At 38.9% G+C, this 16,964-nt stretch overlaps 1 protein-coding gene across 1 annotated transcript in view; it reads right to left on the reverse strand.

Annotated features, from left to right (window-relative positions):
* The window catches only part of BARD1 (BRCA1 associated RING domain 1), an 89,904-nt gene that overhangs the window by 17,940 nt on the left and 55,000 nt on the right, over positions 1 to 16,964 (reverse strand). Inside the window, exon 7 of the mRNA XM_010861142.1 lies at positions 4,481 to 4,589. Coding sequence (XP_010859444.1) covers positions 4,481 to 4,589 — 109 coding nt within the window. The remainder of the gene's footprint in view (positions 1 to 4,480; positions 4,590 to 16,964) is intronic.

The raw sequence follows: 16,964 nt of genomic DNA on the forward strand, positions 1-16,964 counted from the left end.
TAGTCAAGGCTATGGTTTTTCCAGTGGTCATGTATGGATGTGAGAGTTGGACTGTGAAGAAGGCTGAGCACTGAAGAATTGATGCTTTTGAACTGTGGTGTTGGAGAAGACTCTTGAGAGTCCCTTGGACTGCAAGGAGATCCAACCAGTCCATTCTGAAGGAGATCAGCCCTGGGATTTCTTTGGAAGGAATAATGCTAAAGCTGAAACTCCAGTACTTTGGCCACCTCATGAGAAGAGTTGACTTATTGGAAAAGATTCTGATGCTGGGAGGGATTGGGGGCAGAAGGAGAAGCGGACGACAGAGGATGAGATAGCTGGATGGCATCACTGACTCGATGGATGTGGGTCTGGGTGAACTCCGGGAGTTGGTGATGGACAGGCAGGCCTGGCGTGCTGCGATTCATGGGGTCGCAAAGAGTTGGACACGACTTAGCGACTGAACTGAACTGAACTGAATGCCACTGTGGTGATGATGCCACCCAACTATCTTATCCTCTGTTGCCCCCTTCTCGTCTTGTCCTCAATCTTTCTCAGCATCAGGATCTTTTCCAATGAGTTGGCTCTTTGCATCAGATGGCCAAAGTATTGCAGCTTCAGCATCAGTCTTTTCAATGAATACTCAGGGTTGATTTCCTTTCAGTTTTAGTTTGCTCAGTCATGTCTGACTCTTAGTGACTCCATGGACTGCAGACTGCAGACTGACTGGTTTGTTCTCCATGTTGTCTAAAAGACTCTCAGAGTCTTCTCCAGCTCCATACTTCAAAAGCATCAATTCTTCGGTGCTCAGCCTTCTTTATGGTCCAACATTCACATCTGTACATGACTACTGGAAAAACTATAGCTTTAACTAGATGGACCTTTGTTGGTAAAGTGATGTCTCTGCTTTTTAATACACTGTCTAGTTTTGTCATAGCTTTTCTTCCAAGGAGCAAGTGTCTTTTAATTTCATGGCTGCAGTCACCATTTGCAGTGATTCTGGAGCCCAAGAAACGAACACCTCAAATTAGAAACATCTTCAGTTACCTCCTTATCTTAAACAATCAGGTCAATCACTGAGTATCTGCTGCCTCTACTGGACAAGAAGCCTTCTCTGAACAGTTCTAGATGTGTTTACCCTTTTCTCTCATTTTCCCTAAAGATACACTGAGTCCATCACCCCTCTCTTTAAAGCCTCTCATCTTCACTTCACACACCCATCCCCAACACCACTTGTAGTTTCAATCCTCTCTACTTCACAAGCACACACAACAACAGCCTCCTCACCAGTCTTCAGTCCCAGCCCGCCCTCGCTATCCCCCAGAGTCCCACTCCACTGAGAGAGACACTGAGGGTGCCTCACTAACTGGGGAATAGTCTCCACTCCTCCACAGAGAGCTCAAGGTCTTTCCCAATCTGATCCCAACCCAGGTCTTTACTTCCAGTTCCTCTTTAATACACCTCATGCTCCTCTCACACTAAATTCTAGTTTCTCAAATTTCTAAGGTCCTTTATATCTCCTTGTCTCTGAGCAGCTGTTCCTGAGATCTGGGCTTCTATTTCTGCTTTGTGTACCTGATGGCAGTAGCCAATGAAAATCCATTCCTCACTCCTTCTAGACTCTAATAGAGTCCTAATGCTGTTCATATCTTCAAGGATTGACCCTATCTTCAACCACAATGTATGTCAAAAGCAATTATGTGACCAGTTCTGACCAATAAGACGTAAGAGGAAGTCCATTGGAAGGCTTCTGGGAAAGGTTTTAGTCCTAATACTGGACACTGTTGTATCTGGAATTGTGGCAATCATCCTACAATCACCATCAGGGAGATTAGTGAGGACACAACCACCACACTGAAGACAGGGAAGCAGAAGAACAGAAAGAGTTTAGATCTTTGGTGCAGCCTTGTAATTGCTAAGCCAAATTATAACAAGAACTGTCATATATTGAGATTATATAAGAGAATATACTCTTTAAGTATTTGAATGAATGTTTTCTGTTATTTGCAAATAAAAGTCAATATAACACAGTATTAGATATCTTGCTAAAACTTGTACCTTCAAAGGCTTACTTAGACATCATGTTACCTTCTCTCCTGATCCCTCCTAAAATCAGCTTCTTTCTTTAAGACTCTGCTATACATTTGTATGGCATCTATTACAAATACACTGCAGTGTGTAATAATTTTTTTTACATCCATATTCCCAACTAAACTACAGGCTCCTAAGAAATAGGCATTTTTTCCACAAGGCAGCAAATGGCACCCACATCTACTCCATTGGTAAAGTAAAAAGTGGATGTGTTAGTAGCTCAGTGGTGTTTGACTCTCTGCGATCCTATGGACTGTAACCTGCAGGCTCCTCTGTCCATGAAATTCTCCAGGCAAGAATACTGGAGTGTGTTGCCATTTCCTACTCCAGGGGATCTTCCTGACCTAGGGATCAAACCTAGGTCTCCCACACTGCAGGTAGTACCATCTGAGAAAACAGTGAAGCCTAAGTCATATTAATTCTACTCTTTCTCCATACTTCATCTATAATCTATCCAAAAGTTCTGTTGGCACTAACTCAAAAATACATACCAATCTCATAACTTTTCACAATTTCCATTGCTGTTAGTTCAGGTCATCATGGTCTCTCTCTCTTCTTTACCAAGAAACAGTCCAAGTAATTTCCCTGCTGCCACTCTTGCTGCCACTCCATCTTTTGATTAAAAGCTGCCAGAGTGAACTTTCTAAAGTGTAAATCAGATTATACCATTCCTTGCTTTAAATTCTTTCAGTGGTTTCCCCATTACTCTTAGACATGCCCTATGTCAAAGCCTTTGACTGTGTGGATCACAATAAACTGTGGAAAACTCTGAAAGAGATGGGAATACCAGACCACCTGACCTGCCTCTTGAGAAATCTGTAGGCAGGTCAGGAAGTAACAGTTAGAACTGGACATGGAACAACAGACTGGTTCCAAATAGGAAAAGGAGTACATCAAGGCTGTATATTGTCACCCTGCTTATTTAACTTCTATGCAGAGTACATCATGAGAAACCCTGGGCTGGAGGAAGCACAAGCTGGAATCAAGATTGCTGGGAGAAATATCAGTAACCTCAGATATGCAGATGACACCACCCTTATGGCAGAAAGTGAAGAAGAACTAAAGAGCCTCTTGATGAAATTGAAAGAGAAGAGTGAAAAAGTTGGTTTAAAGCTCAACATTCAGAAAACTAAGATCATGGCATCTGGTCCCATCACTTCATGGCAAACAGATAGGGAAACAGTGGAAAGAATGACAGACTTTATTTTGGGGGGCTCCAAAATCACTGCACATGGTGATTGCAGCCATGAAATTAAAAGACGCTTACTCCTTGGAAGGAAAGTTATGACCAAACTAGACAGCATATTAAAAAGCAAAGACATTACTTTGCCAACAAAGGTCCATCTAGTCAAGGCTATAGTTTTTCCTGTGGTCATGTATGGATGTGAGAGTTGGACTCTAAAGAAAGCTGAGAACTGAAGCATTGATGCTTTTGAACTGTGGTGTTGGAGGAAACTCTTGAGAGTCCCTTGGACTGCAAGGAGATCCAACCAGTCCATCCTGAAGCAGATCAGTCCTGGGTGTTCATTGGAAGGACTGATGTTGAAGCTGAAACTCCAATACTTTGGTCACCTGATGTAAAGAGCTGACTCATCTGAAAAGACCCTGATGCTGCGAAAGATTGAAGGCAGGAGGAGAAGGGGACGACAGAGGATGAGATGGCTGGATGGCATTACTGACTCGACGGACATGGGTTTGGGTAGACTCTGGGAGTTGGTGATGGACAGGGAGGCCTGGCGTGCTGTGATTCATGGGGTCACAAAGAGTCGGACATGACTGAGTGACTGAACTAAACTGAACAGAACTGAGTCACCAGCAACAATGACTTTCTCTCTAACCTTCAAACACACCAAGGTCACCCACTGAGGGACCTACACACTTACTGTTCCCTCTACTAGGACACTTGTCCTCCAGATATTCACCTAGGTGCTCCCTTGACATCAATCAGATTTCAGACCAAATATCAGTTCTTTAAAGGCTCTCCTTGATGACCCAGGTAAAATGGTACCTTTCTTGAAGCCCACAACCTCCAGTCTATTACACTCTATAAAGTCTTCATCAAAGAACTCATTTGTAAGTTTCCAAAATTATTTTATTTATATTAGTTTATATATCCACAGTCTGTATCTTTCCTAGCTCTCATTAGAAAGTATACTTCTTGAGAATAAGAGTTCTATCAGTCATATTTATTGCTATATGAATGCTACCTAAAATATGGAGGGGGGAAAACAACAATAAGTATTTGTTGATTTATTCTGATTATGTCTTTGAAATCACAACAGCTACTACATACAAAGTGCTCAACTGGTGAATCAAAGCAGTTCACTAACTAGAAATTTTGCCATTTTATTCATTTTATAATTGAATTCAATAAAACACATAAATGTCCCAAGGCTACATCCATACTCACTACTGAGCAATGGCTGGTTGATGAGGATTCCTTCTTCTCCGGTAGCAGCAACAGTGATTTCATATTTTCACTGTCTGCATAATCCACAGGCCGCAGACCAAATATGTTGCTGGTAAAAATAAGTACAGATGGGTTTAAGTAAATAAAATGTGTGATCTGATTTTTCACTAAATGAATACACTAGTGGAACAATTTTTTCAACTTCCCTAATAAGACAGAATTTTTTGAAAATAAATGACTCAAGAATTCACATCAGGCATAAGAATCAAGTACTACAAGCTGCTGAAAAATAGAAAAAAATATGTGAAAATAGAAAAAGAGATGTGAAATTTCAATTTAACACCAGACCATTACAGGGACTATTCTTAACTGAATATATTGTTACTTAAACATGATTTTTTTTCACAACTCCATATTGGTATTCAAATTCATATTTTAAAATATAGCTTCATAATCATTAATCACTATGGGCTGATTACATACTTTCAAATGCAAATAAAAATCACTTACTGTAGCTGTTACAGGCTCTATAGTCTATATAAACAAATACAGAAATTAGATAAATTCACAAGATGGGTATTTAGATTCACTAGAAGGAAAAGTATGTCACATGACAATTTAATAAAGTGGTAAAAAGGGCATTTTAAAATTAATTTTTGATATGTATGTACACTACAATCTACAATAATTATAGCCATCACAGAATAAACTGATGGGAGTTCAGAGAGCGACCCAGACTTCCCTGCTGCACCAATTCCAGAGTCACAGAACATCACAAGGGAAGAGACCTCAGACACATGGTATGGCTGTTACTTCACTGAGAGAAAGCTTCCACTGACTTGACAAAGGTCTCACTTTCCTTCTATTCATTCTAACAATATTCCATATCGCCCATGATTAGTCTTTCAATCATAAGGACACTGTTGAAATTACAGCACTTTGTCTAATAGTCCACTTCTTTACATACAGTTGCAAAATGATTTTAATGCATTATATCATGGCCGAAAAGTTTTTACACTGAACCTGTCTTTTGAAATCTTCTCTGGTTTTTAGATTACAGGATATCCATACAACAGTCATTATTGTTCATGTAAAAAAAAATGCAATGTGTTAAACAGGATATAAAATTATAAACTTGGTATAATACGAGCTTTCAAATTTGTATCAAATGTGCAGGAAAAGATCTGGATGGGAACAGGGAAACATTAAGAGGGAAAGAAAGGAAGAAGGTGTCAAATCTGAGAGCACTGGGTGAGAGATACGAGCACCTACTGGGTTTAGAGTCAAGGTCATTAATGACCTTAGAGAAAGCTGTTATGATGGCAGAGTGGGAAAAGAAATGAAGCACAGCAAATGTTTCTCTAATGACTGCTATTCACGACTGTCAGGTTCAGTCACTCTTTCTCCTTGGGCAAGTGCTACATAAACTCTGATCAACGTGTATTCTCAGATTCCCTTACATGCCCAAGCCCTACAGCATGTGTCTTTCTTCTGAAAAGTTTTTCTCAAACCAAAGTATAATACAGTTACTTGTATTTCAACTTTCTGATTAAAAAAAAAAAAAAAAAAGACACCAGTTACTACACTGGAAATTGGGTCCTCCCAAATTATTATATATTTAAAGCAGGAGCGGGGTCTTCCCTTGTGGCTCAGCTGGTAAAGAATCTGCCTGCAAGGAGGGAGACCTAGGTTCGTTCCCTGGGTTGGGAAGATCCCCTGGAGAAGCAAAAGGCTACCCACTCCAGCATTCTGGCCTAGAGAATTTCATGGACTGTATAGTCCATGGGGTTGCAAAGAGTTGGACACGACTGAGTGACTTTCACTTTCACTCTCAAAGCAGGTAAGGTCATTTTCTTTCAAAGGGGAGCTGATCTCATCCACTACACTTGACATTTCTCAATTTTATTATCTGTTATGGCCATGTACCAAATACACAATCTCCTCACATACCAACGTTGTAAGTATGACAAAAAGGAATCAATATGCTAGGTCTTATATCCCCAGATGCAAAAATAAACAAAAAAAGTCACACTATATGCATTAAAAAAAAAAAAAATCAATCAGTGCACACATAAGGACTTTTTATCAAAGACAAATGTAGATTTCTCCAAGGAAATGAAATTTAAGAGCCCAATCAAGTGTACTTTAATGCACAGTAACTACAGCATAATTATTTTACACAAATACAAACTAAAGAGAACCATGACAACATTTAAAAATGTTAAATGAAAGTACTTTCCAAAGAACCAAATCAGCTTAAAAAGGCTTTAAATCAAAAATAAACAATGGTCTCTGAACAAGGAAGATGCTTTTACGATGTTAAAAAAACTGCTTCATAAAATGACTAGCAAGATTCTAGTCATTTAGAGTCCTTACTACACAAAGCTTACTACCTCAATATGGTTTTTAAACATGTGATTTCTCTACCTGGATTATGGATGGCTTCTGCTTACACACAATTTGCTAAACGCTTAGCCTTCCTGCATTGCTAATGAACTGGAGAATGGCACATTAAAAATGCTACTGAAATAATCAGTTAACCCTTAGTCCTGCATCATGGGAGATGCAGTCTATTAAATCCTGTCATGATACTGCTTTGCCATGGACCACTGAAATTTGGAATTAGACACAAGTTTTCATGTGACACCTTAAAAAACCATAGCAAGAGAAGACAGAGCATATGTAAGATTTCTCCTTTATTATGTGGGCACAAAAAAGGCATAAAACTTTTTCCCCATAACGATATATTTGAATGAATACTGTGCTTACATATTTATGTCAAAAATCAGTTTAAAATATAATTAGATTATCTTCTTTAAAAAAAAAAATAGGTAATACATAAAGGAAAAGCCACAAGGGACTTTTGATGTGATCAATTATTAACTGAAGACATGATAAATCAATTATTCCCCATCACTATATAAGGAAGAAGTGTTTTGTTTGCTTTAGATTTACTGCAATATCATGGAGAAGAATAAGTATCAATAATTTGCTATTAGAATGGGTTACCAAGGGAGCTTATAGAACTATTTTTTTCCTAAATGTTCTTAAATATAGCACGTTATTTTCTGATATACTTTAATCTAAAACCTTAACCTTAAAACAGATTATTTTGGAGGGATACACAATACTTAGAAAACATTGTCTTTGCCTGTAATCCTATTGAGGACAAATACTCTTTCAATAGATAAGTATAAAACTAAAAAGTATTAATCAAGGCACAAATAATGAGGTGAAATGTGAGATGGATTTTACAGGAGGTTAAAAAAAAACACACAGTAGCAAATAAAATGAACTCAAACTCAGGACTAGAAACTAGAATTTGGAAGATGAATGTGAAGGGCTTGTTGGGGGAATAAGCAATGTGATTATTGAAATGGATGGAATTAATGGAAGAAAGCTTTCTATCAGGGCTGAAGAACCTAATTACTATATGCTGATGTGTCTGAGCCAAATAGAACATGGAAAATTGAAAACTGTATGCAGGTCAAGAAGCAATCAGTCAGTTCAGTTCAGTCACTCAGTCATGCCCGACTCTTTGCAACCCCATGAATTGCAGCACGCCAGGCCTCCCTGTCCATCACCAACTCCTGGAGTTCACCCAGACTCACATCCATCAAGTCAGTGATGCCATCCAGCCATCTCATCCCCTGTCGTCCCCTTCTCCTCTTGCTCCCAGTCCCTCCCAGCATCAAAGTCTTTTCCAATGAGTCAATTCTTCGAATGAGGTGGCCAAAGAACTGGAGTTTCAGCTTTAGCATCATTCCTTCCAAAGAAATCCCAGGGCTGATCTCCTTCAGAAAGGACTGGTTGGATCTCCTTGCAGTCCAAGGGACTCTCAAGAGTCTTCTCCAACACCACAATAGTTAGAACCAAATGTGAAACAATGGGCTGGGTCCAAATAGGGAAAGGAGTACGTCAAGGCTGTACACCGTCACTCTGCTTACTTAACTTATATGCAAAGTACATCATGCGAAATGCCGGGGTGGATGAAGAACAAGGTGGAATCAAGGTTGTTAGGAGAAATGTCAGTAACCTCAGATATGCAGATGACACCACCCTAATGGCAGAAGTGAAGAGGAACTAAAGAGCCTCATGATGAAGGTAAAAGAGGAGAGTGAAATAGCTGGCTTAAAACTCAACATTCAAAAAACAAAGATCATGGCATCTGGTCCCATCACTTCACAGCAAACAAATGGGAAAATAATGGAAACAGTGGCAGACTTTATTTTCTTGGGTGCCAAAATCACTGCAGAAGATGATTGCAGACATGAAATTAAAAGATGCTTGTTCCTTGGGAGAAAAGCTATCACCAACCTAGACAGTGTATTAAAAAGCAAAGATGTCACTTTGCTGACAAAGGTCTGTACAGTTAAAGCTATGGTTTTTCCAGTAGTCATGTCCAGACATGAGAGATGGACCATAAAGAAGACAGAGCTCCAAAGAATTGATGCTTTCGAACTGTGGTGCTAGAGAAGACTCTTGAGAATCCCTTGGATTGCAAGTTCATACAAGTCAATCCTAAAGGAAGTCAACCCTGAATTCATTGCAAGGACTGATGCTGAAGCTCCAACACTTTGGCCACCTGATGCAAAGAGCCAACTCACTGGAAAAGACCCTGATGCTGGGAAAGACTGAAGGCAAGAGGAAAAGGGGGTAACAGAGGATGATACGGACATGAGTTTAAGCAAACTCCAGGAGATGGTGAAGGACAGGGAAACCCGGAGTGCTACAGTCCATGGGGTTGCAAAGAGTTGTATATGACTGAGCAAATGAATGCCACAAATAAGGCATAAAGCAATAGTCATTAGAGACAAAGACAGTATGTAGCTGTGAAAACAGAAAAACATATATGTCTACTGGCTAAACTGTGGGTCAATGCAACACCAATATAATTAAAACTATTTTCAGAATATAGGAAAACCTCAACATCTTCAGTGCAGAATTTACACGTAGTGCATGACAGTATATTAACAACTTTCATATGCACCATTTTTGACAGTTCAGTTCTCTTATGACCTATCAAAGAAATCTCTTTATGATTCAGTGAATGGCAAATGACTACATATAGATAACATACTTTATCAATACTAAATCATAAAAACTGATAAGTAAAACATTTTATATAGTCACTAACCAGGGAAGTATCTTTCTGATTCCAATTTTTTTTCTGTTTCTTCACAACACATTATATTAGCAAATTTTACCACTTTTTTCCCTCTGATATATTCCTGCTGTATTTTTTTAGTGCTGATTTTAAATAATTTTAAATGTATTTCACATAAAAGTTTTGAAGGTATGACTGAAGATTTTAAATTTCTTTTCAAAAATTTAGTTTAAAATCTTGACAGACAATCTAAGTGTCCATAAACTATTGCTTTTTTACTACATAAAAATTAATAAGGAATGTTGGAGGGTCATTGTTACTGACCTGTAACTGACCAAGGTTAATAGATTCAACATAAAAATGCATATATGTAGTAATATACATAATGTATATATATCACAACTAGTAATAATCATTTATTTATTTAACACACATAGACTGAGAATATGTGCATGCAGCCTGCCCGCCATTGCCACAGGTTCCATATCCATGGATTCAACTAACAGTGAGTGGATCAAAAATACTAAAAAAGAAAAAAAAAAATTTTTTTTTAGGAAGTTCCAGAAACAAAACAAATTTGTCATGTACTAGCAACTATTTACATAGCATTACACTGTATTAAGTATTATAAGTAATCTAGAGATGATTTAAAGTATATTGAAGACAGTGCATGGTGGCACTAGTGGTAAAGAATCTGACTGCCAATGCAGGAGATGTAGAAGACCTGGGTTCGATCCCTGGAGTAGGAAATGGCAACCCAATCCAGTATTTCTGCCAGGATGTTCCCATGGACAGAGGAGCCCTTAGTGGACTACAAGCTATGGGGTCACAACGAGCTGGACGCGACTAAAGCAACTTGACATGCACAGGCACGCACATGCGTAAGTTATATGCAAATACCATGCCACTTTATTTAAGAGACCTGAGTACCAGATTTCGGTATCCATGGGGGGACTGGTTCCAAGTCCTTTGTGGACACCAAGAGGCAATTCTGTACACCTAGGGGAAAAGCTACAAACGTCATTTTGTAATAAGTTTGGCAAACATGCACTCAAGTACTTCTAAGTTCTCTTAGTCACTAAAGAACCAATGAGATAAAAGGGCCTCACAGAGCTGAGTGGGGCAAAGGCCAAGGAAAGAAAACAGGAAGAACTTTAAAGCCTGGTAAAGCTGCTTAGACATCAAGGGAGAAACAATAAAAGGAGATACAGAAGTAGAATAAGAATCTCCCGGGAGAGACAAAAGCTTGTGTGAAGGCCTTGACATAAGCTAGTGTGGAAAATGAGAAACACCAAAAAATACAAAGAGAAGAGCGAGAAAGAAGAAAAGAAGAGGGAGAAAGACAGAGAAGACAAAGAATGCAGTGTTCTGGAAATGTAAATTGTGACCTGAAACGAAAAGGAAGGAGCTGAAGAGGTGGACTGTCTCCTAAGGACCCTGATCAGCTCCCTGAACGGCTATCAGCAGGGGGGAGGCATCAACAGAGCAGGCCAGCTGAGAGCTGGGGTTACACAACCAGACAGCCTGAATTCAGAAAGCGTCTGTCTGCAATGCGGGAGACCCGGGTTCAATCCCTGGGTTGGGAAGATCCCCTGGAGAAGGAAATGGCAATCCACTCCAGGACTATTGCCTGGAAATTCCCATGGACAGAGGAGCCTGGCGGGCTATAGTCTATGGAGTCACAAAGAGTTGGACACAACTTAGTGACTAAGCACACACGCACAGGATACAATACAAGGATAAAAAAAAATGAAAGGTACAATCCTCACTTGGATTCTTTTTCATCACTAAGGCTAATAAAAAGTACTTATTGGAGTCTGTTGTAACACTTCAGCCTTCTTTTCAGGTGTTTTAACATTTCAGTTTTACCCCAAAGGCAGAGATCAGAATACAGTATAGGCCTTCAGTGTCCTCCCCCTCATGAATGACAGAATAATTAATACGGACCTACTGTATCACACTGGGAACTCTTCTCAATGGGAAAAGAATCTAAAAAGGAGTGGTTATATGTATACGTTTTGAGCAAACTCTGAAATTTAGTGAAGGGCAGAGGAGCCTGGTGGGCTACACTTCATGGGGTAGCAAAGAGTCAGACATGACTTAGCGACTGAACAACAAGAAATATGTATGTGTATATCTGATTTACTTTGTTGTACAGCAGAAACTAACACAACATTTTATATCAACTATATTCCAATAAAAACTTAAAAAAAAAAAATGATGAATAGACACATATCTACAGCTGTCCCTGAAATGAACTTGACCACTAGTACAAGGGGATAAGGAGAGACGGGCTAATTTAAACTTGCACTTGCACATATAAATCAGTCTATCCCAAATAACACATGAAACAGCATTTTTACTAATACTAAACCTGCAACATACGACAGATACCAAGACGGTCCACGATGAAATCCTTTATGAACAACTATGAAACTGTAACACATAGATTTTAATTTTTCAAGTCACTTAATTTGTGGTGAAACAAGAAACAGCAGAGAAATTCAAAAGAACAACATGATTCTTAACAGCTATAAAATATAAATTATCTGTTACAGAAGATGAATATTTGAAAAATTAACAACAGTAGTGGAATAATAAGTTCAATGTATATACTATATTCTAACTAAGAATTCTACATCCTTGGAAAGAAAACTCTGTTAATAGAAGACTAAGTATCAAATCCTGAACTCTATATTTCTCTTAAAAAAAACAAAACAAACAAACAAAAAAAAACAGCTTATGATATGCTCCAAACACCCGTATACTTCTGATGTGACTAGAATAGTTCTAAGTTCAGTCTGAGACACATAGAAAGCCACGGGAAAGGATAACCTGCTGCTGCTGCTAAGTCCCTTCAGTCGTGTCCGACTCTGTGCGACCCCATAGACGACAGCCCACCAGGCTCCCCCATCCCTGGGATTCTCCAAGCAAGAACACTGGAATGGGTTGCCATTTTCTTCTCCAATGCATGAAAGTGAAAAGTGAAAGTGAAGTCATACCCTACTCTCAGCAATACCATGGACTGCAGCCCACCATGCTCCTCCATCCATGGGATTTTCCAGGCAAGAGTACTGGAATGGGTTGCCATTGCCTTCTCCTTAAGTATAGCCTATGAGGTTTTAAACAGTTAACAACATATTTCTGAGCAACAAAGAAACACAGAAGATATAAAATTTATTTTCATATATGAAGTTAAAAATAGAACGAATTTTCCCTCCTGGGTAACAGACTCTTATTTTAGCCCTCAAGGGGTAAATGTCTCATGCAAAACACAGTAAATTCAGAGCAAAACTGATTAATCAGTTCAGTTCAGTTCATTCGCTCAGTCGTGTCCAACTCTTTGTGACCCCACGAACCGCAGCATGCCAGGCCTCCCTGTCCATCACCAACTACCAGAGTACACCCAAACCCATGGCCATTGAGTCGGTGATGCCATCCAACCATCTCATCCTCTGTTGTCCCTTCTCCTTCAGCCTTCAATCTTTCCCAGGATAAGTCAGCTCTCTGCATCAGGTGGCCAAAGTACTGGAATTTCAGCTTCAACATCAGTCCTTCCAATGAACACGCAGGACTGATCTTTAGGATGGACTACATGGATCTCCTTGCAGTCGAAGGGACTCTAATGAGTCTTCTCCAACACCACAGTTCAAAAGCATCAATTCTTCGGCGCTCAACTTTCTTTGTAGTCCAACTCTCACACCCATATATAACTATTGGAAAAACCGTAGCCTTGACTAGACGGACCACTGTTGGCAAAGTAATATCTGTGCTTTGTAATATGCTATCTAGGTTGGTCATAACTTTCCTTCCAAGGAGTAAGCGTCTTTTAATTTCATGGCTGCAGTCACCATCTGCTGTGATTTTGGAGCCCCCCAAAAAAAGTTTGTCATTGTTTCCATTGTCTCCCCATCTATTTGTCATGAAGTGTTAGGACCAGATGCCATGATCTTAGTTTTCTGAATGTTGAGTTTTAAGTCAAATTTTTCACTCTTCTCTTTCACTTTTATCAAGAGGCTCTTTACTTCTTCACTTTCTGCCATAAGGGTGGTGTAATCTGCATATCTGAGGTTATTGATATTTCTCCCAGCAATCTTGATTCCAGGTTGTGCTTCTTCCAGCCCAGTGTTTCTCATGATGTACTCTGCATATAAGTTAAATAAGCAGGGTGACAATATATAACCTTGATGTACTCCTTTTCCTATTTGGAAAAGGTCTGTTGTTCCATGTCCAGTTCTAACTGTTGCTTCCTGACCTGCATACAGGTTTCTCAAGAGGCAGGTCAGGTAGTCTGGTATTCCCATCACTTTCAGAACTTTCCACAGTTTATTGTGGTCCACACAGGCAAAGGCTTTGGCATAGTCAATAAAGCAGAAATAGATGTTTTTCTGGAACTCTCTTGCTTTTTCCATGATCCAGTGGATGTTGGCAATTTGATCTCTGGTTCCTCTGCCTTTTCTAAAACCAGTTTGAACATCTGGAAGTTCACGGTTCACATATTGCTGAAGCCTGGCTTGGAGAATTTTGAGCATTACTTTACTAGCATGTGAGATGAGTGCAATTGTGTGTAGTTTGAACATTCTTTGGCATTGCCTTTCTTTGGGATTGGAATGAAAACTGACCTTTTCCAGTTCTGTGGCCACTGCTGGGGTTTCCAAATTTGCTGGCATAGTGAGTGCAGCACTTGCACAGCATCATCTTTTAGGATTTGTAAAAGCAAATTAATACTATATTCAAATGCAAGAGGCATTTATAAAATGCCAGTTTGCACAGCAAAAGCTCAAAGAGCATTAAGAAAGTATTCTAAGCAAAATGTGACTGTAAGAAAACAGTAAAGAAATAGAATATTAAAATTAAATCAAAATAAAATTTAAAGTAAGAAATATACATATATATATGGTCTCAGATTTAACTACAAAATAGGTAACTTTGTTTTATAGTTCACAGAGACAATTTCAGGATAAATTAAAAGGATAACAAAAAGTCCATCTTCTCTTTAGTACCTATATTCTACTGTTAATACATTAGAATTTCAGAGTGATAACAACTAGTAGTAATCAAATTGAGAGATATCTTGAAATATACAGTATGAAAGTGATCAAAATAAATAATGTTATGTCAGGTTGGGGACAAAGGACAGGGGATGGGAAACAGGAAGTAGGGTGGGAATTATTTCTGTTAGATACTCTATTCACATACCCAAGACCAAAGAAGGTGGAAAGCATCCTGATTATTTTTAAGAACTGTAAGTATCATTTTAACATCAAAACCTGAGGGTAAAAAATGGAAGTTAAAACAACAAATTATTCTAATTTATACCTATAGATGCAAAAGTTTTAAATAAATCCTAGGAAACTAATGTGAACTATTTGTGCAAAGATTAACACAATACACTAAGTTTATCCCAACAATACAACATGGAGTAATATTTTTAAATGTGTTAATACCATCAACAGGCAAAAAGTGCAAGATCATCTCAAAATCACTTAATAAAATAAAATCCAGTCTTGTTTAAAAATGCTAAAATAACTGGAAGGAAGATCTTTTTTTTAAAATTGAAGTGTAGGTGACTTACAATGTGCTAGTTGCCGGTATATAGCAAAGTGATTCAGTTATACACACATCAGTTCAGTTAGTTCAGTTGCTCAGTCGTGTCCGACTCTTTGGACCCCATGAATCGCAGCACGCCAGGCCTGCCTGTCCATCACCAACTCCCGGAGTTCATTCAGACTCACGTCCATCGAGTCAGTGATGCCATCCAGCCATCTCATCCTCTGTCGTCCCCTTCTCCTCCTGCCCCCAATCCCTCCCAGCATCAGAGTCTTTTCCAGTGAGTCAACTCTTTGCATGAAGTGGCCAAAGTACTGGAGTTTCAGCTTTAGCATCATTCCTTCCAAATAACTCCCAGGGCTGATCTCCTTCAGAATGGACTGGTTGGATCTCCTTGCAGTCCAAGGGACTCTCAAGAGTCTTCTCCAACACCACAGTTCAAAAGCATCAATTCTTTGGCACTCAGCTTTCTTCACAGTCCAACTCTCACATCCATACATGACCACAGGAAAAACCATAGCCTTGACTAGACCAACCTTTGTTGGCAAAGTAATGTCTCTGCTTTTGAATATGCTATCTAGGTTGGTCATAACTTTCCTTCCAAGGAGTAAGCGTCTTTTCATTTCAGAGCTGCAGTCACCATCTGCAGTGATTTTGGAGCCCAAAAAAATAAAGTCTGACACTGTTTCCACTGTTTCCCCATCTATTTCCCATGAAGTGATGGGACCGGATGCCATGATCTTCGTTTTCTGAATGTTGAGCTTTAAACCAACTTTTTCACTCTCTACTTTCACTTTCATCACATACATTTATAAATATATACACATATATATATTCTTTTTCATATTATTTTATGCTATGGTTAATTACAGGATATTGATTACAGGAGTTCCCTGTGTTACACAATAGGACCTTGCTCTTTATTTTATATATAGTGGTTTGTATCTGCTAATCCCAAACTCCTAATTTATTCCTCTCTTATCCTCATTCTCCTTTGATAACTGTAAGTTTGTTTTCTATGATAATCTCTGCTGTGATTACCTCTGATATGATAATCTAAGATAATTAGCTCAGTATGATAGTACCAAAATCAGATTGTTTATATTCTTTGCAGCCAAAGACAGAGAAGCTCTATACAGTCAGCAAAAACAATACCAGGAGCTGACTGTGGCACAGATCATAAACACCTTATTGCCAAATTCAGACTTAAATTGAAGAAAGTAGGGAAAACCACTAGACCATTCAGGTATAAACTAAATCAAATCCCTTACAATTATACAGTGAAGTGAGAAATAGATTCAAGGGATTAGATCTCATAGACAGAGTGCCTGAAGAACTATGGACAGAGGTTCCTGACATTGTACAGGAGGCAGGAATCAACACTATCCCCAAGGAAAAGAAATGCAAAAAGGCCAAATGGTTGTCTGAGGACGTCTTACAAATAGTTGTGAATAGAAGAGAAGCTAAAGGCAAAGGAGAAAAGGAAACATACACACATTTGAATGCAGAGTTCCAAAGGAGAGCAAGGAGAGATAAGAAAGCCTTCCTCAGTGATCAATGCAAAGAAATAGAGGAAAATAACAGAATGGGAAAGACTAGAGATCTCTTCAAGAAAATCAGATACCAAGGGAACATTTCATGCAAAGATGGGCACAATAAAGAACAGAAATGGTATGGACCTAACAGAAGCAGAAGAGGTGGCAAGAATACACAAAAGAACTATACAAAAAAGATCTTCACGACCCAGATAATCACGATGGTATGATCACTCACCTAGAGCCAGACATCCTGGAATGTGAAGTCAAGTGGGCCTTAGGAAGCATCACT

This window comes from Bison bison, unplaced genomic scaffold (genome assembly GCF_000754665.1).
Source record: "Bison bison bison isolate TAMUID 2011002044 unplaced genomic scaffold, Bison_UMD1.0 scf7180017864471, whole genome shotgun sequence".
Taxonomy (NCBI): domain Eukaryota; kingdom Metazoa; phylum Chordata; class Mammalia; order Artiodactyla; family Bovidae; genus Bison; species Bison bison.